This window comes from Neoarius graeffei, chromosome 4 (genome assembly GCF_027579695.1).
Source record: "Neoarius graeffei isolate fNeoGra1 chromosome 4, fNeoGra1.pri, whole genome shotgun sequence".
In the NCBI taxonomy this organism is placed as follows: Eukaryota; Metazoa; Chordata; class Actinopteri; order Siluriformes; family Ariidae; genus Neoarius; species Neoarius graeffei.
Window position 1 is genome coordinate 16732863 of NC_083572.1, and position 27024 is coordinate 16759886.

General features: G+C 42.7%; 1 protein-coding gene across 1 annotated transcript in view; it reads left to right on the forward strand.

Moving 5' to 3' along the window:
• The window catches only part of LOC132884228 (nucleosome-remodeling factor subunit BPTF-like), a 174269-nt gene that overhangs the window by 142310 nt on the left and 4935 nt on the right, over window positions 1-27024 (forward strand). Inside the window, exons 25-33 of the mRNA XM_060918044.1 lie at window positions 408-440; window positions 609-783; window positions 3854-4344; window positions 6211-6293; window positions 22782-23007; window positions 23108-23334; window positions 23591-23764; window positions 26403-26595; window positions 26917-27001. Of these exons, the coding sequence (XP_060774027.1) occupies window positions 408-440; window positions 609-783; window positions 3854-4344; window positions 6211-6293; window positions 22782-23007; window positions 23108-23334; window positions 23591-23764; window positions 26403-26595; window positions 26917-27001 (1687 nt within the window). The remainder of the gene's footprint in view (window positions 1-407; window positions 441-608; window positions 784-3853; window positions 4345-6210; window positions 6294-22781; window positions 23008-23107; window positions 23335-23590; window positions 23765-26402; window positions 26596-26916; window positions 27002-27024) is intronic.

Sequence of the window (27024 nt, forward strand, 5' to 3'; positions counted from 1 at the left end):
AGCTAATATTTTTTTGTTGTTGTTTTATTTTTTGTATAAGGGATAAATAACAGTCTTCCGTCCTTTTAAAGAGCAGCTAAGAAGTTACAGAAGCGAACGTTGTCTGAAAAGAGAAGCCGGCATGACAACACGTCCTGGGTCAGATAGGGAAAAAGTGACTCAAATTAAACACTGAACGCGCATTTGAAACATTCCCCAACAGGTGTTTCCCACCACACCGCCTGGGTGGGGACGATTCGCGGTGGACACAGACTGCCCTCAGCATGTCATCTAATGACAATATGTTTTATTTGTGGCCAGCCCGTGCCTTTTGCTAAAACTTTTCCACAGCCTGTGTGTGATGGAAGTTTAAATGGCTATAATCAAGCGCAGGTTTAATTTTCCTTCGGTTTGTTTTTTTGTCTCAGAAGCAGCAGGGAGCAGCAGTGGAAAGCCAGCAGGTTGGTACTCTTTCTTCCAGTGATTTGTGTGTGGGGCTGCGTAAATTCAACACGTGCCCTGCTTGTGGTTGATGAGGAGGCTGTGTGTGTTTGATTCTATGAACATCCCTCTCAGTCAGTCTGTGGAATATGGAAATCTCTGTGACCTCTCGCTGTCTCTCTGCGCAGGGGGTAACGGTGATGGTGCAGGGTCAGGGTCAGACAGCAGGTCAGCTGCAGGTCATCCCTCCTGGCATGACGGTGATCCCAGGAGCTGGCCAGCAGCTCATGCAGGCCGTCTTGCCTAACGGCCAGGTGCAGCGTTTCCTGTTCACACCCTCTCCTGCTTCACCTTCCACACCAGGTATTTGATTTACACCTAAGATTTCTCACGTGCCAATTTGAATTGAACCCAGGTGTGAACACGGCTATAACGAACTGAAACAATTAGTCTAGATGGATTTGAACTGCTTTGACGCATACACTAAAATAGTTTTTTGCAGTCGTGGAAATGTGTCTAACGCAGGATGTAATAGCTATCTTCTGCTAGTACGTTTCTTGCAGTGTTGTAGTCGAGTCACTAAACCTCGAGTCCGGAGTCCAGTCTCGAGTCCCCAGTGTTCAAGTCCAAGTCATTAAAAAAAAAAAAGTTTCGAGTCCGAGAACAAGACTCCAACCGCACCATTTGACGGTGGCTGTTTCAGCGCCGTTAACATTAGTTTGTTCCTGAACAGATGAATGTGCATTCTCTTTATCAGGGAGTGTGAAGTATTCTGTCAGAGATGGTTGGGAGACGGATGGAAGTGCAGAAGGCGTGTTTATTAATATACAGTGGTGCTTGAAAGTTTGTGAACCCTTTAGAATTTTCTATATTTCTGCATAAATATGACCGAAAACATCAGATTTTCACACAAGTCCTAAAAGTAGATAAAGAGAACCCAGTTAAACAAATGAGACAAAAATATTATACTTGGTCATTTATTTATTTATTGAGGAAAACGATCCAATATTACATATCTGTGAGCAGCAAAAGTATGTGAACCTTTGCTTTCAGTATCTGGTGTGACCCCCTTGTGCAGCAATAACTGCAACTAAACGTTTGCGGTAACTGTTGATCAGTCCTGCACACCGGCTTGGAGGAATTTTAGCCCATTCCTCTGTACAGAACAGCTTCAACTCTGGGATGTTGGTGGGTTTCCTCACATGAACTGCTCGCTTCAGGTCCTTCCACAACATTTCGATTGGATTAAGGTCAGAACTTTGACTTGGCCATTCCAAAACATTAACTTTATTCTTCTTTAACCATTCTTTGGTAGAACAACTTGTGTGCTTAGGGTCGTTGTCTTGCTGCATGACCCACCTTCTCTTGAGATTCAGTTCATGGACAGATGTCCTGACATTTTCCTTTAGAATTCACTGGTATAATTCAGAATTCATTGTTCCATCAATGATTGCAAACCGTCCTGGCCCAGATGCAGCAAAACAGGCCCAAACCATGATACTACCACCACCATGTTTCACAGATGGGATAAGGTTCTTATGCTGGAATGCAGTGTTTTCCTTTCTCCAAACATAACTCTTCTCATTTAAACCAAAAAGTTCTATTTTGGTCTTATCCGTCCACAAAACATTTTTCTAATAGCCTTCTGGCTTGTCCACGTGATCTTTAGCAAACTGCAGACAAGCAGCAATGTTCTTTTTGGACAGCAGTGGCTTTCTCCTTGCAACCCTGCCATACACACCATTGTTGTTCAGTGTTCTCCTGATGGTAGACTCATGAACATTAACATTAGCCAATGTGAGAGAGGCCTTCAGTTGCTTAGAAGTTACCCTGGGGTCCTTTGTGATTTCGCCGACTATTACACGCCTTGCTCTTAGAGTGATCTTTGTTGGTCGACCACTCCTGGGGAGGGTAACAATGGTCTTGAATTTCCTCCATTTGTACACAATCTGTCTGACTGTGGATTGGTGGAGTCCAAACTCTTTAGAGATGGTTTTGTAACTTTTTCCAGCCTGATGAGCATCAACGACACTTTTTCTGAGGTACTCAGAAATCTCCTTTGTTCGTGCCATGATACACTTCCACAAACGTGTTGTGAAGATCAGACTTTGATAGATCCCTGTTCTTTAAATAAAACAGGGTGCCCACTCACACCTGATTGTCATCCCATTGATTGAAAACACCTGACTCTAATTTCACCTTCAAATTAACTGCTAATCCTAGAGGTTCACATACTTTTGCTACTCACAGACATGTAATATTGGATCATTGTCCTCAATAAATAAATGACCAAGTATAATATTTTTGTCTCAGTTGTTTAACTGGGTTCTCTTTATCTACTTTTAGGACTTGTGTGAAAATCTGATGATGTTTTAGGTCATATTTATGCAGAAATATAGAAAATTCTAAAGGGTTCACAAACTTTCAAGCACCACTGTACAAGTGAAGACAGGCAAAATCGTAAAACAGTGAAACGGACAGGAGGTCGAGCGAGGCTATCGTAGACTCTGCAGAATCAAAAACGAGAAACAGGAAATCAGGGATCAGGAAACCAAACAAGGAAATAAGGCTCGGTAACGTGTTCGCAATGCAACTCAATACTTCGCAAAGTAAGTGTGTTTTCACAGTTTTAATATAGGCGCGCTGATTGCACCTTAATCCTGTGTAGGCACGAGTCGTTTACGGGGCGCATGTGCAAGAGTCTATGTGAAGGTGTACAGGTGTGACACACTTGCACAAAATTATTACAAGTTAAGGTAGATATCAATATCTTATGCCAAATTATTATGGCTTGTTACAAGAAGAAGAAAAAATCCCAGTCATCAGTGCTCAAGTCCAAGTTGAGTCACGAGTCCTTAAAATTAGGGCACGAGTCAGACTCAAGTACTACAAGCCTGGTTTCTTGCCACGCCCAGTGATTTGTGTGGCGTGAATCTGAACAGGACTAATTGGAGTATTAATTTCAAAAGTATGGAAAGGTATTCATTTCTTGATTATTCTTCAGACTACGCAAGCTAATTAATAGTTAAATAGAAAAGTGCCCACCAATTCTTCCAACATTGTTTGTTTGTTTATTTATTTATTTGATGTTGTGAAGAAAATGTGTGTAAGGGATTAAGGGAATTGGATTCGTCTCAAATCAAGGTCAATGTTGGCAGTGCAAGCTCAACTTTTCGTTCAGATCCGATCTATCAGTCTTCATGGTTCACCTTTGTGTCTGTTCGTGACCCTGTATGCGTTGAGTGTAAACGGCCCTCTGGCATCAAACGGCCCAAACGCATCAACTATACATCCCTGAAATACGATGACGTCTTTTTCTTGAAGTATATTTGTATAGACGAGGTTGCTGTTTTGTAGTCAGTTGTGAAATGGATGTTCATTTAAGTTTATGCTCCCTTTCTTCTGCTTTTTTTTTTCCTTTCCTTTCTTCCAGGTCAAACTCAGCCTGCTCCCAAGACGTGCCCTCCGTCCCCTGCCCAGCCAGTGCAAGCGGGCGCTTTTGCCCCCCGTACACCACCGATGACCCACAAGGCCCAAATGCCAGTCCAGTCTCCCACCCCTCTCCAGGCCAAAGCTACGGTGAACCAGATAGCTGTAAAACAGCAGCAGGTGAGGCCCCAGGTGCAGCTCCACCAGGGGGCCCAGGTCATTGCAGTGCCAGGGTTACAGTTCCAGCCAGAGCAGACAGTTAAACTCCACTTGCCTGTACAGCTCCAGCAGCAGGCTGGTCCAACATGCCAGGCAGGTGTAAAGTCCCAGCAGGTCCAGAACGTGGTGACGTTGCAGACGGCCAGCGTCCAGGAGCAGCTCCAGAGGATCCAGCAGCTCCGTGAGCAGCAGCAGCAGAAGAAACGGCAACAGCAGGAGGCAAAGAGGGAGCAGCAGCAGCAGGCTGTCAGCCAGAACGACCTTATCCAAAAACAGGTGAGCGGGCCACAGTGCACCACAGGGCCCGGTCAAACAAATATACAGCACATGTGAGAAAAGGGCCTCATGGCCAAGATGCCCCACAAAGCCTGTCGAGTTACACATGCACCAGAGCAAGTTCATCCGATTCAGGTCAAAGAGGACCCCAAGAACAGCATAGCACACCTCCTGCTGAAGAGGCAGAGCACGTTCACCCAGATGCAGGTTTTAGGTGAGGGAAATCCCAACAGTTGAGGTGCGTCACCAAGACCACGGAGTGCTTCTCATCCAAACAGTGGCAGTGACTCACATGAGCGAGGTCACGCATCTGTGTTTAATTTTTGCCCTCGCTGGCTGTATATGTGTAGGTTGAGATTCATGCACATCTACACTACCGTTCAAAAGTTTGGGGTCACCCAGACAATTTTGTGTTTTCCATGAAAAGTCACACTTTTATTTACCACCATAAGTTGTAAAAATGAATAGAAAATATAGTCGACATTTTTCTGGCCATTTTGAGCATTTAATTGACCCCACAAATGTGATGCTCCAGAAACTCAATCTGCTCAAAGGAAGGTCAGTTTTATAGCTTCTCTAAAGAGCTCAACTGTTTTCAGCTGTGCTAACATGATTGTACAAGGGTTTTCTAATCATCCATTAGCCTTCTGAGGCAATGAGCAAACACATTGTACCATTAGAAGCAGGGCTTTGAACCGGTTCAAGGAACGAAAACCGGGAACTTTTTCTATTTCACATGGAACAGAAACAAAACCAGAAACTTTATTTTTTATGCTCCGGAACAGAAACGCTTATTAAAAATAATGGTAACCGGTTAATACCGGTTTTTATTTCGTTCCTCAAAGTTTCCGTAGCCTACAAATAAAAAAGTCATTCTTCTCCTGCGCAAGTTTCTATGACCCGCCGGGGTTCACTTCCTGTGTGACGTTCGCTGACTGAATGGAGAGAGCGGGAGGGTGGACTACTATCACGTCTCCACATCTTAAATAAGAGGTAAATATTGCAGTCTATCGTTATTCAAAAACGTCAATTTCAAACACGATATCAATATATTTGTCCACGTTAATGAGAGGCTCGCGAACATTAAATGACGTTAACCTCTGTTAGCCTATCAATGCATAGGGCCTGACTAGCCTTTGGTAACACACTAAACGAATTCTCTTTCATTGTTGGCACTTTTTCTGTTTGTGTACATGGGAAGACATACTGAGAATCCAAATCGCCAACATTTGAAATAATAATTGTTTGTAATTATTTCTTGTCTTATTTAATGAAGGTTGTAATAGAATTAGCCTACATTTGGCTTAAGCTGGATGAGACAGAGACATAATTTTATAGCCATTTGTTAAACAGCTGACTGGGAACGTAATTAGCCGTTCCGGGAACGAAATTTTTTTGTTCTAACCGGTTCGGGAACGTCTATTTAATGGTGGAACCCAAAACCGGAAACGTTAAAATTCCGTTTCTGTTCGGAACGAACCAATAGGAACAAAATTCTGGTTCAAAGCCCTGATTAGAACACTGGAGTGATAGTTGCTGGAAATGGGCCTCTATACACCTATGGAGATATTGCACCAAAAAGCAGACATTTGCAGCTAGAATAGTCATTTACCACATTAGCAATGTATAGAGTGTATTTCTGATTAGTTTAAAGTGATCTTCGTTGAAAAGAACAGTGCTTTTCTTTCAAAAATAAGGACATTTCAAAGTGACCCCAAACTTTTGAACGGTAGTGTATATTATTTTCCACATACGCGTACCTTTTTTAGATGATTTACTGCGTGTATGCGTATCTAATAGCGTCTTGCGTTTTACTTTGCTTTACCTTGGATTTTCATATGGGTTCACTGTGCGTGCGTTCTGCAGGTGGTGATGAAGCAGAACGCAGCGATTGAGCAGCTGAAACAGAAGAAGGCTATGACTCCTGCAGAACGTGAAGAGAACCAGAGGCGAGTTTCGCACCACACTACAGAAACCGTCACTTCACTTACTCTGGTATTACTGCACAGAAACGAGTCCCTTTCTCACCCTCTGCTCATGCTCACAAGCATCATTTTGAGCTACGATACACATCTTCATACAGGAGCTCGAACCGGAAAGAAGCTCAGCAACAGACTTCAGTACGATCTGTTCTGTTCTTTCTTTGCGTGTTACAATTTTAATCCGAGCCTACGGATTATTTGTATGCCAGTGCAAATCATCAGGATTATCGTCTGAGCGACATGTAGTTTCTTTGCAGGTCTTATTTTATTTTATTTTTTCCCCCCTCCCAACACAGCTGTGTAACTGCACATCCTCAAATAAATCAAGTGTACCAAATCGACATAGGAAACTAGAGTTTCGAGAAAAAATAAACTAGCTAATGATTCTTGAAGTGATGCTGGACAGTGAGTACACAAGTCACAGTCTCATTTCACGTCACTAGGGTTCAAATGATGTCATCAACCTTCCAGCTCCCTAATCTGTTTATCTGTGGAACGAATGGCCTGGAAAATTCATTGACCTCTCCCTGACCCAGTACTGCCCCGACATACCTTTTGGCATTTGCCTGTCTGCAACTTTGGATCATCCTTCTCCATTTCTAACCCACTATGCCCACGTCATATTTCCCAACCCCACCACCACTGAATGAAGCACGTCTGCATGGTGATGCAGCCATGATTTAACTCCTGAGCACATTTGCTCCCAGCCACACACCCAAACTACAGCAAGGATTAGTCTGGCTGTGGTCTGTCTCTAGCCTGCTCTTTGTCTGTTGGCGTCTGTCTTTGGTATGCTTTTTCGAGAGTACGGGAACAAATACCGTATATTTTGGGGGCTATGCACACCAGCATGATTGTACCCCATTAAAGTACAATGGTGCTTGAAAGTTTGTGAACCCTTTAGAATTTTCTATATTTCTGCATAAATATGACCGAAAACATTATCAGATTTTCACACAAGTCCTAAAAGTAGATAAAGAGAACCCAGTTAAACAAATGAGACAAAAATATTATACTTGGTCATTTATTTATTGAGGAAAATGATCCAAGATTACATATCTGTGAGTGGCAAAAGTATGTGAAGCTCTAGGATTAGCAGTTAATTTGAAGGTGAAATTAGAGTGAGGTGTTTTCAATCAATGGGATGACAATCAGGTGTGAGTGGGCACCCTTTTTTTTTTTTTTTTTTAAAGAACAGGGATCTATCAAAGTCTGATCTTCACAACACATGTTTGTGGAAGTGTATCATGGCACGAACAAAGGAGATTTCTGAGGACCTCAGAAAAAGCGTCGTTGATGCTCATCAGGCTAGAAGAGTTTGGACTCCACCAATCCACAGTCAGACAGATTGTGTTCAAATGGAGGAAATTCAAGACCATTGTTACCCTCCCCAGGAGTGGTCGACCAACAAAGATCACTCCAAGAGCAAGGTGTGTAATAGTCGGCAAGGTCACAAAGGACCTCAGGGTAACTTCTAAGCAGCTGAAGGCCTCTCTTACATTGGCTAATGTTCATGAGTCCACCATCAGGAGAACACTGAACAACAATGGTGTGCATGGCAGGGTTGTGAGGAGAAAGCCACTGCTCTCCAAAAAGAACATTGCTGCTCGTCTGCAGTTTGCTAAAGATCACGTGGACGAGCCAGAGGGCTGTTGGAAAAATGGGTCATGCAGCAAGACAACGACCCAAAGCGCACAAGTCATTCTACCAAAGAATGTTTAGAGAAGAATAAAGTTAATGTTTTGGAATGGCCAAATCAAAGTCCTGACCTTAATCCAATTGAAATGTTGTGGAAGGACCTGAAGCGAGCAGTTCATGTGAGGAAACCCACCAACATCCCAGAGTTGAAGCTGTTCTGTACGGAGGAATGGGCTAAAATTCCTCCAAGCCGGTGTGCAGGACTGGTCAACAGTTACCGCAAACGTTTAGTTGCAGTTATTGCTGCACAAGGGGGTCACACCAGATACTGAAAGCAAAGGTTCGCATACTTTTGCCACTCAGATATGTAATATTGGATCGTTTTCCTCAATAAATAAATAAATAAATGACCAAGTATAATATTTTTGTCTCATTTGTTTAACTGGGTTCTCTTTATCTACTTTTAGGACTTGGGTGAAAATCTGATGGTGTTTTAGGTCATATTTATGCAGAAATATAGAAAATTCTAAAGGGTTCACAGACTTTCAAGCACCACTGTACATTGTAATCCACAGTAGGTGGGACGCCAGTCCGGCCACAGTCACACACACATTCACACTTTGGAATTTAGCGTAGTCAGTTCAGCATATTTAAGGGAGGTGGGAGGAAACCGGAGAACCCAGATGAAACCCACATGTGAAGAACATGCACAAACTTCACACAGATTAAAAGAAAATTATTATTATTAATGTGTAGGCTAATACTTTTCCAGTACAGTATTGTTCAGCTTCAAAAAAAAAAGAAAAAAAAAGCTCAAAATCTGTTAAGTTTATCTTACAGGTTCAGTAGAAACTTCAAAGTGGTAGTGGAGCAGAAATTCACAGCTGTTGCTTAAAGCGTAGCAAATGTGTTATGGCGGAGCTAATTTAAATTCTCCTTCACAAGTAACTCTCTTTTAATGTTGGTGGATGTAATGACTTTTTGTAATGCTTTAAAATGAATATGCATCATTAGTAACGACCAGAGGTGTCAAGTAACGAAGTACAAATACTTCGTTACTTTACTTAAGTAGAAATTTTGGTACTTTCTACTTTACTGGAGTAATAATTTTTCAACCTACTTTTTATCTCTACTCGTTACATTTTCAAGCATTTACTTTTACTTCGTTACGTTTATAATAGTCTCGTTACTTGCATTTCATTCGGCTTGACACTTGCGACACTTTAAAGGGGAAAAAAAAACAAATCCAGATCATTCGCATCACACACACACAAAAAAAACAAAACAGAAACAACCCAATCAAGATAATTCGCGCCATTAAATTTGATTGTGGTTGGATGAGGAATATAATCAAAATGTCATTACGACACCCTATTGGTCTGTACCCGACCCATCACTTGACGCAAATAACGGCCATGCTTAATGTTCGAAGTTGAAGAAGACACACTGTCAGAACAGAAGATAGTTAACTGGCATGGTAAGATGTCCGTCATAGAGACTGAGGAGGAGAACAGCGAAATGTCCCAACCGACCATGAGTGAGGAGGTTGGTAGCCAGGGACCAACTCTTGTACACCCATGGCCATACCTAGCGGAAATGTTCAAGGTGGTTGGAACAAACCACAATTCGTACAGAATGCAGTGCAAGCTCTGCGCACCGAAATACCACGAGATAATGGCGTTCAAGAATTCACCGTCGAATCTCAAAAAACATACTGAGGTAAGTTTCAAGTTTCTAATCAACCCAATAGAGATCTTGCAGTCACGTGACCGGAAAGTACACAGCCGCCATCTTGTCGGTAAAAAACACAGCTGAATACTGTTGCACTCATGTACAGAATGGATCAATTTCAACCGACGGACTACACGGCCCATTTTTCTAATGAACAGATAACTAGATATATGTCTAAAATAAACGACCTACAGATTAGTGACCCTTATGGCTTACCGGACGGAGTTTTCACAACCGTGTCAGTGGATATGGAACTGCCAGAGGTGGAATACCCAGACGTGTATAATTACCTCATTAACTTTCCCTCGCTGTTCAGTGGTGAAGCACTGCGTGCTTATAAATCTCTGGACAGTTATCTTTACAGAAATTCAGGATTTGTCAGCCGCGGCATCTTGTAAACAAGAAAATAACAATCCTCATTGGACGGGTAAGTCACTTAAGTATTGAGTACTAGTACTATTTATATCAGTATCTAGTATAGCACTGACCAGCCGATTATAGAATAGAAGAAGGTAATTCCAGCTGTAATTCCAAATCGTCCGTCTTGTTTACCATGGATCTGGCGTTGGAGAGGTAGAGGCTTAGCAGTGGAGATTTGAGTGGCTGTTTCCTGAGCTTAGTCAACAGGCCGGCTCTGCAGCCTTGCTTTTGCTTCCTCTCGCCTCCTTCGCCTGCCAGACCCAATAACAATCCACGGAGACCCCGCTGGTCTCGCTGTCTCGTCCGGAATGTTGTGCATGCAATGGAAATCACTACAAACCGTCATTTTCTGCTGGAAGCCAATGTCCAGTAAGTCCATACGGTTGTAGTGGATATTGAAGTCCGATACAGACGAACAACACGCAAAAATACACACAAAAAACATAAAAAACCGTGCACAGGTAGGGAGAGCTTGTAGCCGCAGCCGTTGTAGTAGAATTGTATATAGTAGGGTTTTCCAGAAGAAAAGGTAGCAGAAGTAGAACCAGAAGTAGAAGGCGGAAATATGGCGTTTGACCAACAAGATGGCGTCTGTTACAATCTGGATCGACTGTGACGTCACATGCAAGATCTCTATAATAGCAAAATGTCATTGTAGCTTCGTAACATACAAATGGTAAATTTCCAAAGTATGCTATGGCTAGGTACATGCTTAGACATGCGTGGATTTACTTTTTACCAGCAAGGTATTTTTCAGTGTTTCCAACTTTGTTTGGTGGGCTCTGTGAAAGTTGGTATTCGTCTTTAGCTTGCTAGGCGTTGTCTGACCGTATATTGTATGTGTAATATTTATTAAGTTGCTTGCGTAGTGTAGGCTACAAACTGGTTGATAAACCATGCACTAGCATGAGGTCCTTGTGGGAGAAGGGTCTTGCATGAGCTGCTTCGTAGAAGGTCTTTTACTGCAGAGCTGCAAAGCCAAACCTACCGTTCAAAGCTCCTGCTGGTTTCATGTGAGGTAATATAGCAATGTTCGTTCGTCTAGCGAGCAGCGGGCATACAGTATACAGTAGACTAATACCTTTATGCAAAGACGTCAGTTTGATAACGCTTGCAGGCATTGTTTCCTTGCACTTAAAGCCGAATTCGACATGTCACTACTAGTTACTCGCTTCTCCCGTTCACCACTGCTCTTGACTAGTTTGCTAGGTTCCCTCTTGTTTAACTGCCAATGCAAAGAGTTCTCGCAGAGAAAGATCCCACATCTGCATTTATATCACAGCCAGCAAATTTTGATTATGGACTCTTAAAATAATTTAGTACATTGGGGTTACAAGCTCACAAACTAAGGTGGGGTTTACATTAGACCGTCTCAGCGGATCATCAGATTAACGTTTTTAAAACGATTAGTGTGCACACAGCAACACCAATACACGGATACGCTCGGCTCCGCAGGCATCCTGCGCTCCAAATCACTCCGCCCTGAACAGCGAGTGCCCTCTGGAGGGTGCGCACTCCGGCCCTGCGCAGCTCACAGAGCGAGCGAGTGAAGTGCACGAGCAGTGATTCGGGACTGAGCCGCTGTGTGTGAGATCCTAGTGCATATCGGGCATGCGCGTCACTTACCACTTGCAAGTGGAAGGATGGCAAGCCTAAAGACAATCATAACTACACAATGGCCAGTATTTGCATCAGTATTTGCAGTATTTTCATACTTTTATACTCTTTAATGAAAGGTGATACAAGGCAGAAGTCCGCGCCGTTTTTCAGCAGTCGCATCACATGACCAACGCCAGCGAATCAGGAAGGTGGATGTCACAGTGACGTTGTCCAATGACGACGCCAGCTAGAGCTCAGCACAGCGTATCCGTGTATTCTCAATGTTTACACAGCACCGGACCAGACACGATCTGGATTGAATACGTGGACCCTGGCGGATTCCCGTTTCCCGGCGTTTCCAGGCGTTTTAATGTAAACGGACAGTGCATCCGCGAAGAAAACGAGACAGATACGGTCTAATGTAAACTTGGCCTGACTCATTCTAATGAATGGGATTAGCAACTGTGACAGAAAAACATTTGTGACTGTTTAAACTTAACACATTGCGCCAGTCTTTATATTACTTTGTCCACCTAATAAACTGCCACTCGGGGCGCTCCAAGCACACAGCAATCAGAGCTCTGACTTCGACACCGTTAGTAAATTGCACGCACACATGTCTGTGTGGATCAGTAGGATAGGGTGATGTGGTCGAGACATGTTTGTGTGTGTTGTTTTTTTTTAATATATACATTTTCAATAAAAATTTATTGATAACTTACTTCTGAGGTATGACGTTTTACACCATTACAACACTTATGGTGATGATACACGGGGCAACTTTTTGGGCAATGTTGCCGAGCAAAGTTGCTGGCAACGGGCAACTAGGTGAGACACGGCAACTTTTCAGGGCAACGGCAGTTTATAGTTAGCTAAAAAAAAAATCGATGTCTTAATTTTTGCTGTGACCATTTAATCAAGCTGTCTGTTGTTTTTTTAGAGTTTTGGTGAGGTAAATTCCTCCATATAGAATATTAAAATAACTTACCGGCGTAAAAACAGATGAGGAGTCTCTTCACTCCACTGACACTGAGCGGCCGCCATATTTGTTTGAAATTTCTGATCCGAACCTCACCAGAGGTCACATGACTCGATACTCGCATTCTGATTGGCTTATCTCAAAAAGTTGCCAGAGATTATCAAAACCATTCAGAAAGAAACAATGTTGCCCAATCTCAATAGAAAAGAGTCAAAACGCAATTGCCCAGCAACATTGCTCGGCAACATTGCCCAAAAAGTTGCCCCGTGTATCATCACCATTACAGACAAGTCATTATTACTTGTGCTCCATGAAACACATTTTAATGGGTCAGGAGAATGGACTTTGTCCTTAATAGCATTTTTTTCCTCTTTCATTACTTTTGTACTTTAAAGTAGTTTAGAAATCGGTATACTTTTTACTTGAGTAAAAAGCTTCAGTTGATACTTTTACTTCATGAAAAGTATTTCTAAACCATAGTATCTATACTTCTACTTGAGTAATAAATGGTAATACTTTTGACACCTCTGGTAACGACCAAAAATGAATTAATAAAGCGGGGGGAATAATATATAAACTGTTATTTTATTATGACGCACAAAACGATCGATAAATCGCAGCTTCTGGATCCCGGAAGAAGGCAGCCTTGCCTCAGGGCAAATCTCGCACGATGTCACACGTGGAACCCCAGTTATCTGGGTCATTTCCATTCATCTGGCTCCATGCTCGTTTACTCACCAAGATTGGATATTGTTGATGGAATCTTAGAAAAATAACGATGGGAAAGTGCTGCATTATGTTTGGATGTTCAAATTCCTATACAACAGGACATTCGGTTCACAAATCTCCACGAAAAAACACTAAGGTGACCGTGGGTGAGGTTTGTGCAAACGAAGCGGGCAGATTTCGTGTCGCCTACTAATAATACATCCAGGGGCGTCGTAGTGGGGGGAAAAGGGGGACTGAGTTACCAGGGCCCCAAGTGGGGGGAGGGCCCTTGAGGAGTCTGTAATTTTATTTTCCTTTAAAATATCAATACCATTTAAAGATCACAATATATGTTGCTAACTAATGTAAATGTAATGTTTTGAGTAAATAAATCGTTTGATTAATGGATTGAATTGTTTGTCCTAGCCTACATGTAGTGTCTGGGGACAGGCCCCCCCACCCTTGGCACGAAATGGTTTAGTCCGCTTTCACCGGGCTTTTTAACTAAGCGCATTTAACGTAGCGTTCATTCTGCTGAAGCAGCACTGCGCGTTGTAGGCTATCTGTGCTATGGAAGATGATGCACAAGAAAACAAAATCCGGTTTTTAGAAACGAAAAGAGAGGCAGGAAAGAGACAAGAAAAGAAATGAGGGAAAGCAACTGCTCACAAACTTCTTTCCCAAGAAAGGTGAGCCCAAGTGTGAAAGCAAATAGCCTACATTAAAGGACATGGGACATGGATTTTTTTCTGGGTATAATTATGTATAAAGGACATAAGAAATGCCGTCTAAATCACTGCAGGGCGTCAAAAATGTGAAAATCATCACATTATTCAACTTTTTTATACATCAGCGTAAAACAAGGATTCGTTAATTAGCTAGGTGGTCACGTGACCCGTGACGTCACAAAAACTTTTCAAGGAGCCAGCGCTTGGGTATCTAATGTAAACAGGTTACCGAAATGGACACCATCGACAGTGACATTCCCGATGTTTCACAGAGATGTGAAGTTAGACCCTATCAATTCGAACCGATAGCTGGAAATTCACATGAACATGGATCTTGTCTTTACTCTGACGGGTCAGATGATTCTGAGAGTGAGAGTTCATTCAATCCCCATGAAACTGAAAGCGGTCGGCTCGATAACACTTCCTGGTAAGTTAAAAACAATTCTGCTCAAAGGCTAATGATCTGTTGAAGGAAGTATTATTTTTGTATCATACATTGAAAGTTCATCATAGATCTAGCTAAAGTCCGTTGCAAGCTAGTTTTTTTTTTTGCTGATATTTTTCGAGATTGATTGAGATACAATGCTTCCAGAGTCCGAGATGAAAACATTCAAAATGGCGAAACGAGTCAGAATTATGATAATCAATAATTGATACACCCAAAATTATAATACTAATCCTTACCTCGGCTTTCAGTTGCTTAGCGAATGCACCTCGGCATTTTTCCGCATGAGGCCCATGGTAAAACCACACTTCCAGGAGGGGCTGCTGTCTGCCACCCAAGCCGGCCGAGAGCGCTCCTCGTCGGGCACAGCCAGGCGGGCGAATGCCCTGGTCCGTCCGCCCTGTCTAAAAAATAATGGTACAACTCCGAGTGAAGGTATCAATGCGCTGTCGAAGCGCGCAGAAGGTGTTAGTACGCCTGTCATTATAGTGCGGACTTTCCATAGCATAGAAAATCGCTACGTTTCAATTTGTGTAACTGAACTTTGTTTCATGTCACTGGTCATATAAACCTATGTAAACAGGAAAAACGTGGAAGAGTTTGGTCGCATCTAACTACAGCCCCAAAAAATACCATTGGCCATACTGAGCCTAGCTACATTGCTAACAGGAGTAACAGCGCGTCTGACTGACTGGGAGGTCGCAATACACCATGATGTTCAATGTACGTTAAACACTCTAAAAATGAAACAATTTTCTTGTCATCCAAGACACAAGAACTATTTTGTCGCATTCGTCATCATCACGATTCACAGTTCTCCATATTCATCTACCCGCTTGTGCTGTACCCGAAAGTTTTTGTGACGTATGATCACGTGACAGCGGCTCTTCCGGTTGTAAAATATGCATATCGGAGCTCGAGCAGAAATGCCATATAATCATCACGAATATAACAATTTTGCTGAATTTAATAGATAATTTTGTATTTGTTGATGCAATTATTTCATATTTTTAATGGAAAGAAACTGATATAGCGTGCATTTATCAGTGGTGTCAACAATAATCGATTCGGCAATGCGGGGCATGGACGATTCAGCATCGATTCGGTAACATGCCAGATCGATTCAGCGTATTAAAAAAAAAAAAAAACTTCCGTGGGCATTTCCGGAGCAACATCACAGACATGCGCAGTCTGTAGCTGCACACCAGTCGAGAGAGCACTAGCTTAGCAAGATGGCTGAGGCGGAGGAAGAGGACTGCGAGAGACAGGTTATTATTAACGCATCCAAAGCTTGGAAAGCTGACATCTGGGCACGTTTTGGATTCTACGAGGTTGATGGGAAAGTAGACAAGACCTGTGTGTAAAAAAGAAAGATCTGGTCTCATTCAAAGCACTAAAAAGCTGTAATTTGTTTTCTTTTTCATATTTGAAACTCTATAACATTCAATTTTATTTTGTTTAAAACAGGAGTGATGCACACAACAGCCAATAAAATGTTGTTCAGTATCTGACTGCTTGTACTGCCTCATGACTACTGAAAAATTTGCTTTGCTTTCAGTAAAATTTTAACGCATCACAATGCATCGTAGAATCGGATTGAATCGAATCGTTATCCTCCGAATCGTAATCGAATTGAATCGTGACGGCTGTGCCAATGCACACCCCTAGCATTTATGTTTCATGTCCCATGTCCTTTAAATGAACACCCGTGGTTATAAATGCTTCAATACCACAGCGATTGTCAGTGCTAAAAACTGCACAACACAAAATTAGAAATAACATGATGCCTTTTTTCTCTGCATTGCAATAGTATACTAATCGAAAATTAAATTATATTGGGCCATAACATAATTAGGCTAATAGCTGGGGTATAAATTCCAGTGTTTAGCACTTTGTGGAAACCTGTTTTCTTTTTGCCCTTTTTAAAATGAAAAATGACGAGAGTCAAGTTTTGTTTACCTTTCATTCTAAAGGAAGTATTTTGTTAACGTAGAAATCTGGAAATGGCATTTCTTTTATGTAATAAATAAGCTACTTGATAAAAATCTGTTCTCTTCAGCCCAATGCAAAGGTGCTCAATTTTCATGCAGGCCTATTATGTTTGGTGACCTTTGGTGGCATTTACTGTTACAATTTTTAATCATTCTGCAAATAAAACAAAGATTCAGTGACGTATTGTGTGATTAGGGGTTTTTATTCATTTAAGAGTTGTTAGATTAATGTGTGGCTACGTACAGTAACTGACTGGACTGGTAGTACGCCCTTGGTGTTAGATACTTTCAGCATTGTTAACTGGTGAGCTTTTTTTTGGGGGGGGGCCATGGCCACTGCTTGTGCATAGGGCCCAGAATTTGGTGCAACGCCCCTGAATACATCTGATTCATCGAGTGTTCACCACCACCAGAACGACCACATGGGAATTATTGGAGCAAAAAGAAACTCGTTTATTTAATAAATGAGATTTGATCCGACATTTGGACAGTGCATCGATTCCCCTATTATCTCTCACACAGTGCACCAGATGCAGGGTTATGAGCAACATTTACACACTCGCGACATCTGAACTTATCATATCTGACGCACTTTAACAGGAAGAAAAATGCACGCGTGCAATCATCAATAATTCAGGGCTGTGAAAAATCCGCAGGTTCACGGAATTTTGTGGATTTGATCGCAAACATACCATTTTTGTAAATCGTGTATTTTTGCAGGGAAAAAAAATGTAGGGGGTTGGGGTACTCTGCTAATGGTTGGGGACCGTAATCACGACAAGTACGTTGTTTACTGGATTGGGGGGGGGGATCTAACGCCATCTAATGTGTCTGTATTTTACAACATCGTACAAGTTATTTATATGACATCGTAGACCGTTTTATGACACCGCGCCACTTCTTTCTTACCATTTTCGGGTTACTCTTTTCAAACATGTGTTGGCAATATAGCTTGCGATTAAGTCATAATAAAAGATGTTTTCGGTATTTCTGTCGCGGAGAGACCTTGTACAGAGGGAGGATGGCGATAATGACGATGTGAAAAAAGTAGACCAGGAAAACGGTATCAAGAATCCGTGGAATTGGCGGCAGCTGGAATTTAAAGTCGGAAACGAACGTCTTTATGAACACATCCGAAAGATCAAGGAACCAGGCAAGACGTACTGCACGTTATGCCAACAGGACGTAAAATACGGATCGGGAGGAAGAACACGCTCGGTCGATCATGTGCAGGGAAAGAAACGTGCAGAAGTGGTGAAATTAAAGCTGTCAGATTACAGATTACCAGGTATTTATATCTTGTTTTCATGTATGATACATTTTATTAAATGTTTATTAGTGTTATTTTTAATTTGCCACACTGATCGTCGTGTAAATTCATACGCCCGCCCCCCCCTTGGATTTTACTTTTTCCATTTCACAGCCCTGTTAATTATTAACTGAAACATGTTAAATGCTCTCAGATTGCAATATTGCAAGGCTTAATTTGTTTTTAGTTTTGTTTCTCTCTATCTCGCACACGCTACAGAGGAAGACTGTCACGAACTGGCAGTTTCTCATCTTGGGAGCTCGGAAAGGTAACCGTTTACTCCGGAATATCCTTGATAATCATCTGCCCTTTCATCCGACATATAAGAATCCCAATCGCGATCAGAATTCTCTCCCAAAGCGTGATTCCATATCAAGACTGCGCTAACTACTGCTGCACATGGGATCGAAATTGATCCCGGAATTGTTACACGTGTGACATCCCGCACCCCTTCGGGATCTTCCGGATGAGTCTCGGCAGATTCCGTGAAAATCAGCTAATCTTACTGATTTTCCATCAGTTTATGGCCTTTTGGATCAGCTATGGTTCAAAAACACATGGTCAGTCGACATCACGACTGTTGCTTTGTACAAGGAAAAAAGTGGGGTTTAGAGGCATTGCGTACACTTTAAACCCAGAGAAGATCCACTACACCGTCAGTCACCGTCAACGCTTGTAAAGGAGACGGTGTTCTTTGTGCTTCTCATTGAGACGGCCATGTTACGTCATTTCTTTGTGTTCAACTTGGTAGAAATTCCTAAGAGCCAACGTGCTTCACAGTAGCAGTACGAGAACCTGCTGTCATTTTAATGGAATGTGTAACAAGCTACAGCATAACAGAATAAAGTTATGTGCTACAGACTTGAAGGTTGTCGGCTCAAATCCAAGAAGTGAGAAATTTGTGTATTGAGGCGCTTGAAACTACTGCCACCTAGTGTTGGAGTACGTGAGATTGGTCTTGAGACCACTTTTTGAAGGTTCTTGTCTCGGAATCTACTACATTTTTTTTACTTGGTCTTGGACATCAAGGACTCTCAGGACTTTATTTCAAGACTGGCCAAGGCCACAACTGTGGGGATCTCTCTCTGTTTCTTGTACATTTGTCTGATTTATTTGTTAACGTCATCCCTGTGATTGGATGTAAAACTTCCTGCTTCAAATGCAACCAATAACATGACGCATTGCTAATTATTTGAAATTTTTGTTCCTGCCTGTCGCTCCTCCCTGCCCCATTTCACACGCACTCCAAAGTGAACTCAGGAGAAGCTCTGGGTGTGGGAGGATATGTCGTCCAAATCTTCTGGAATACAATTTGAGAAGTGCCTATGGTTTGCATGTTCCACGTTTTATTGTAAGCATGACATGCAGTGTGAGACTCTACTAGTCTGGTCAGGGGCTTGGGCTTGACTTCGCCTCAACACCCACCCACCCCCAAAGTCTTGGTCTTGTTCTCAATACACTCTGGTCTTGGTCATGACATGGTCTCGGTATAGAGGATGTGCAGTCACGTGACCCGTCCGTGTTTACTCCGGCATATTGGACGGCATCAGGATAGTTTACCTTGCGCGAGCGTAATGGATCCAGGGAGTAATCCCCAAGAAAATTCGGAAAATACCCCATCTACATCGCGCGATTACTTGTCTAAGTTTGTTCAGCATCTTGAAGGTGACGTGAGGCAGCGTTACGTGGAAAAGTGTTCCAGGTTGGGGATTGCAGATCCGTACAACTTGCCGCAATCCTTGTTCAGGGAAATTCGGAGCTGCGGTGCCGGCGATTTGCCCGATCTGGCCTACCGCGACATTTACAATTTTGTTGTTAATCGTGAATCGGGTTACACTGGCAAAGCCCTCAAAGCTTACAAGAGCCTGGAAGCTTATAAATATTTTGTTGCGGGATGGGTATCCCAACTATACCTCTGGAAGGTTCCGAAGAAGAATGTCTACTTGATAACCTCACGGGTAAGTGGCATTAAGACGTTTATCATAAAACGTCCTGCATAGTCTCTTTATCTTAAGAATGTTCGAAATCTAAACTCAGTTCCAGATAATGACAGGGTTGTAAATATGTATGTTTTTGTCTGAAAAACAGTAAATCTGCGCAGCTTCTGCGAAAATGTGGGCAGTTTTTTTCTCATACTTCCTATTTTTCATGGACTGTAAGGCATTTGCTTATTTAGTAATTTTAATACAGAATTTACTCTGATGAAATTATTCAGACACTCCAACGCCCCCCCCTAAAGAAAAAAATCGGATCTGCGCGTTTCAGCCGTGAAACAGCATCCGGCGTTTGCATCCCTGTTTAAACTCATAGGTTAACCGACTTTAACCGGCTAATGAGGCTCGGTGGTCGGTCCAGATTTTTTTTAGTTTTCGCCATCCTTACTATGGATTGGCCTTTCAAAGGCATATATGAGCCAAAAAGATAAAACATTGTCATAGACTAGGCCAGGGTAGTAGGGCTAGGCATAGCCATTTTAAACGTTAGAGACTGTCTAGTTTCTAAGTATGCAGCTATCATTCAATCCGAAAATCAACTTAACAGATGTACTAGGAGTATTGAATTAGAAGATTACACCAAATGCTGAACAAGATATAACCATTCTCGAAAGATCTACTCCCACACACTTGATAATTAGAACGGGTTCGTCTAAGTTCTAAGTCGCCGTCCAAAATGGCGGATAACGAATATCACGTGACCTCGTGACATCACGTGCACACTCTCTATAGGTGGTTTTGACTACAACACTGCACCTTTTTTTTTTTAATTATTTTTTAGACGTGGAATGTTGAAGACGCAGCTCCTTTTGCTTTGCAAAAATTTGACCTGTGAATTCCTGCACTTTGGTCTTGTGAGCCAATGGAAAACAAGTGGTTGGGATTGTCATCACTTTTTTAAATTTTTTTTTTTAAATAAGTAGTGGTTGTTGCAAACTTTGGACTTGCTGTTTTCTTACTATCTGCACATCTCGAGGAAAAAATAATCACCGGTGTTCAGAAAAGCCTTCACCCTGTTGTCAGGATATCATGAGTTTGAATTCCGGCGTCACTACCGTCCTTAGCTGGGTACAAAATTAACCTGGCTCTGGGTGGGATGGATGCCATACACCTTTTCTGTCAATTACAACAAAACTAGCCAGTTGTGGGTGGCTGCGAGCTCATGTATGTGGAAGAAGTGAATGCGTTATGCTGCACTTAGACACATCATGAGCAGCAGTTTGAAAAGATGTGTTTGGCTGGCTTCACATGTCTCAAAGAAAACACACGTTGTCCTTCGCCATCCCCAGTTGGTAATGGTTGTTTGATCGCGGAGAGCTGGCTGGTTGGTGGGAACTGACCGGTAACCATCATAAAGAAGTCAAATAAAACCAGTTGTGTTGTCCACCAACACCTTTCTTCCGTATTTCCTCTCCGTCTGCTAGGAATTTCTTGTCGCCGATGCTGCCGCCTCCGTTTTTTTTTTTTTTTTGAGAGAGAGAGATTTTCAGCGTTTTTCTGAGCATTCCTTTTTGCTTTTATTATATGCGCAAAATCAAACTTCACTTAAAAATGGTGGGAAGAAGAATTTAGAAATTTGCATCTCTGATTCTCTATCTCTGTGCACGTCATGCTGTGTGTCGTGTTGAGTCTGGGAATTACGATTGCCCTTTGACCTCCACAGCTGGTGATCCCTCCATCTCGGCCCCCTTCCTTTTCCCACATGCGATCAGTGTTGTGAGAGCTGCGAGAGCCAATTGAAGAGCATCTGTCACAACCCTTCCCTCCCACCACTATAACACATATTCCTGACATGAAATAACAAAAACGCCCAGCGAGTGGACACGCTTTCTCTCTGCCCGAGCCGAATACTCAAGTCCACGAGTTGGAATAAAGCTTAAAGTTAGCGTGGCTAACAGCGAGTGGACGTTAGTGAGGTACACATACCTCACGATGACTCTTTCTGCTTCCCTAGCCTGCCGTGACCATCCTTTGATCGTTTAATGCCTGGTTTCAATTAGTGCTTTCTTCCTAAGAATTAATTTCCTTGTTTGCAACGTTAGCATTGCCATCTGAACTGCGTCTTTCGTTGATGAATTGCAGCGGGATAAAGCACGCATTTCCAGCGACGACCTTTAGACTCATGGCTTTGGGAGAGTATTTGAGTGCATTATAATCGACTAAGATCATAAACTTGAAAGGTAATGAAAGTTCAGGACAGCCATAAGTCAACTAAATTGCATGCTTGCGCGTTTTGTTTGCAACACATTGCCTTTTCTAATCATTCCAAGCATAAGTTTAATCAGATACGAGATTAAATTTCTCTCAGAAGAATCCGAGAGGCTTTTTTATTTTATTTTATTTATTTATTTTCCCTCCCTTGTATTCCACTCCATCTGTTTTGGAGACTGAAACTGTTAAGATCGAATTAATTGTCTGAGCAGTCATCGGACACCAAACGTGAGCGTGCTATTCAAATAGATTTGAGATGAGAAGAAAATTTGGGTAAATTTTACTGTCTACCAAACTACATGGGGAGCAGCCATGGCCTGAAGGTCAGAGAAGCAGCCTTGGGCCCAAAGGGTCGCTGGTTTGATTCCTGCGACCGGCAGGAAAAATGTGAGGAGAGTTGAGTGAATGAACAGTATTTTCCCCCGAATTGCCCTTGAGCAAGGCACCGAACCCCCAACTGCTCCCTGGGTGTGTGCGCGCGCTCATTGCTCACGCATGCATGTGTTCACTGCTTCATATGGGTTAAAAGCAGAGGAGGAATTTCACTGTGCTTAAGTGTACATGTGATTTTTAAATAAAAGCGTCGTCTTCTACTTGATGACGTTTGATACGTCGACGTATAAAGCAGAAGCGGCCCGTTAGCTAACTTAAGCCACATGTGCTCCAGTAGGACTTAAGTCTGGATTTAAACTCGCGTTCCAGGATGATCGTGTGTAACCAGGTGATGAAGTTCATCCTGGACAAGATCGACAAGGACGAGCGGCAGGCAGCGAAAAAGCGGAAACGAGAGGAGACGGTGGAGCAAAAACGGAGCAAGCAGATGGCCGTCAAGCTCTCGGCTTTGCTCTTCAAGCACAAAGAGCAGCTCAAAGCTGAGATCCTGAAGAAGAGAGCACTGCTTGACAGGCAGCTGCAGCTGGAGGTGCAGGTAAGCATGGGACGATGATGTATTTGCTATTAGCACGACCTCACTTCCTGTGTGTGTCAAGTCAGAATTGACCTCGGTGTATACGTTTTTGGTTCTGCAGGACGAGTTGAGGCGAGATTTAGAGAAGATCTCTCGGGAAAGAGAAGCAGCTCAAGCAGCTGCTGCCACCCGGGTCACGAGCCCAACACCGCCGTCAACCTACAAACGTAAATATGAGGACGAGAACGTGGCCAAATCGAAGAAAAAGATGATCACAACTACCTCAAGAGAAACCAAGGAGGACACAAATCTGTACTGCATCTGCAAGACGCCGTACGATGAGACCAAGTAAGATCTTTGCACACGTTGTTGTTAACGATGTGGATAAAACATGTCTTCAGAGCATGACGGTACTCACAATTAAGCAAGCTAGATCCTTTATGGGAATTGTTTAGCGCAAAAAAAAAAACCTCTCCAAGATGTATTTGATGCCTGAAGCTTCTTTCGCGTCCGTCTCTTTTTTTTTTTTTTTAAACACATTTATACACCTAAGCATTTGCATCAAAATCTCCTGATGTCTCACCCCGTCCATCCGCTGTTGCAGGTTTTATATAGGCTGCGATTTGTGCACAAACTGGTACCACGGTGATTGTGTGGGCATCACCGAGAAGGAGGCGAAGAAGATGGACGACTACATCTGTGCAGAATGTAAACACGTGCAAGAAGGAACCACCGAGGAGCTCTACTGCATCTGCAGAACTCCTTACGATGAAGCTCAGTGAGTGTGTGTGTGTGTGTGTGAGAGAATGTTTGCATTCCAGAAGAAAAAAAATTCGTCATGAGTAATGTGGGGTTTGGTTAAGCTGTACGTGTAATCGTCCAAGGCCAAAGATCAAATGGTGGTGGTGGTGGGAGGGGGGGACAGGAAAAGAATCAAACATGAATTCTTAATTTTTGGGGTTCATCTGTGGTTGAGTCCCAAAACCAGCAACATGGGTTAAGCAACTAGGAAGGGTTAAGACTAATGTGTGCTTCGTCTAAACACAGCGTTTCAAACTATTACTCGTGCTCCATCAAAGTGCAGTGAAGGCGCTGTCCGCCCCCTTCCGCATACATGAGCTCACCGTCGCCTGTGATTGGCTAGTGGTGTTGTGAATGACCGGAGAGCGACCGTTCCCAAATTTGCTCCCTTGGCTCCGAGCCATGGATGGTTGTGCCGTCATCGGGATTCCAACATGATGTTCCAACAATGGAACAACTTTTCTCCTTTAATTTTAATATTAATTCCAATGTTTTAATCTTCAATCTGTAATCAGTTTGTCAGACCGAGACACTCTTATTACCTTTCAGTTCTAACCCAGTCAGGAGGTCATTAAACGCCATCGATTGACGTTATCTGGTTTTTATCCCTTGCTGGCCCGAAGGGGGATTATGTCGTGACGATGTCTATCCGTCCCAGGAAGGGTGCTCACCTTCTGAAATCAACTCGTCTCACAATTTTTGATGGGATTTCACAAAACTTGGCAGGATTCTTTGTTTTATATGTCGGTAGTACGCATATTGTAATTTCGTTCAGTTCGGTCGCATTTTACCAGAGTTACAGCCCTTGCCTGTCTCAATTTTTGGACGAATTTCTTGAAGCTTGGCAAAAGGCCTTGTTATATGACGGTAATACGCATATTGCGATTTAATTTCGTTTGTGAAAATTTTACCAGAGTTTTGACCCTTGATTAAATAACTTTGACAATTTCATGAGGGTGTACGTTCTTCTGAAATCGACTCCTCTCATAGTTTGTGGAGAAATTTCACCAAACCAGGGCTTTGAACCAGAATTTTTTTTCCTATTGGTTCGTTCCGAACAGAAACGGAATTTTAACGTTTCCGGTTTTGGGTTCCACCATTAAATAGACGTTCCCGAACCGGTTAGAACAAAAAAATTTCGTTCCCGGAACGGTTAATTACGTTCCCTGTCAGCTGTTTAACAAATGGCTATAAAATCATGTCTCTGTCTCATCCAGCTTAAGCCAAACGTAGGCTAATTCTATTACAACCTTCATTAAATAAGACAAGAAATAATTCAAAACAATTATTATTTCAAATGTTGGCGATTTGGATTCTCAGTATGTCTTCCCATCTACACAAACAGAAAAAGTGCCAAAAATGAAAGAGAATTCGTTTAGTGTGTTACCAAAGGCTAGTCAGGCCTTATACAGGGCTTTCCACAAGCGCCGGCTGCCGGCCATACAGCCGGCACACAATTAAGTCCAGCCGGCTACTTTAATGACTATTATTTTTGTAGCCCACAGGTTCTAAATATTAATTTTCGATTTTAATAAAATTAAATGTTTATCTAACGGACTGACAATGTCAAACTGAACCGCACTCATTTAAGTTGTGATTAGCGCTGTTTGTACCGATAATAACCACAAATTCCCCGCCGACTTCGCTGATCCGCGGCCCCGACATGCGGTGTGCGCGCGCGCACTCGGCGGAGTTTATTTTGTGTTTAACACCCCCCCGGCTGGCTACTTATTTGTCATGGCTGGCTAGTATGAGCCTTAGTGGAAAGCCCTGTATGCATTGATAGGCTAACAGAGGTTAACGTCATTTAATGTTCGCGAGCCTCTCATTAACGTGGACAAATATATTGATATCGTGTTTGAAATTGACGTTTTTGAATAACGATAGACTGCAATATTTACCTCTTATTTAAGATGTGGAGACGTGATAGTAGTCCACCCTCCCGCTCTCTCCGTTCAGTCAGCGAACGTCACACAGGAAGTGAACCCCAGCGGGTCATAGAAACTTGCACAGGAGAAGAATGACTTTTTTATTTGTAGGCTACGGAAACTTTGAGGAACGAAATAAAAACCGGTATTAACCGGTTACCATTATTTTTAATAAGCGTTTCTGTTCCGGAGCATAAAAAATAATAAAGTTTCTGGTTTCGTTTCTGTTCCATGTGAAATAGAAAAAGTTCCCGGTTTTCGTTCCTTGAACCGGTTCAAAGCCCTGCACCAAACTTGGCAAAAGGCTTTGTGATATGACCGTTATACGCAGATTGAAATTTTGTTTAATCCCTTACAATTTTTATCCCCCCTGGCCGAAAGGCCCGAAGGAGGATTATGTCGAGGCGATGTCCGTCCGTCCATCCATCCGTCCCGGGAAGGGTGCTTGCTTTCTGAAATCAACTCCTCTCGCAATTTTTGGAGGAATTTCACGAAACGTGACCGGATTCTTTTGTTGCATGTCGGTAATACGCATATTGCAATTTCATTCAATTCAGTCGCATTTTACCAGAGTTATGGCCTCGTTACCAGCGGGGGATATTGTGCTCTCGGAGCACTCCTTGTTATTCTCAACAAAGTGACACACTGCAACTTTAAGGTCTCTCTGACTGCTCTGGTTGTTGTCAGGTTTTACATAGGCTGCGACCGCTGTCAGAACTGGTACCACGGCCGCTGTGTGGGGATCCTGCAGAGCGAGGCGACGTACATCGACGAGTACATCTGCCCTCAGTGCCAGTCCACCGAGGACGCCATGACCGTTCTCACGCCCCTCACGGAGAAAGACTACGAGGGATTGCGACGGATCCTCCGCTCACTACAGGTCTGCTACACGTCCTTGCTCTTCTCTTTATCTCTCGCTTTTTCTCTCGCTGCCTGATAGTATAAGAAGAAAAATCTGGGACTGTTTTCTTCTCCTGCACGCTTTATCTGATCAACCTGAACTTTGGAAGGCTTCCCAGGAGCGGGTGTTGTCTTTCTTTCTTTCTTTCTTTTTTTCCTCTCGCTTTCTTCATCCCTTCCTTGTCTTTCAGTCTTACTCTCATGCCCTCCTGTCGAGGAACGAAAAGGCTTTAATTTTCTTCAATGTTGAAGCAGCTGCTTCCAATCCACGGGACTGACCATGTGCTGTATCTGTCTCTAGGCTCACAAAATGGCGTGGCCCTTCCTGGAGCCGGTGGACCCCGAAGATGCCCCTGATTATTATGGAGTAATAAAGGAGCCGATGGGTAAGAAACGAACAGAGAATTTG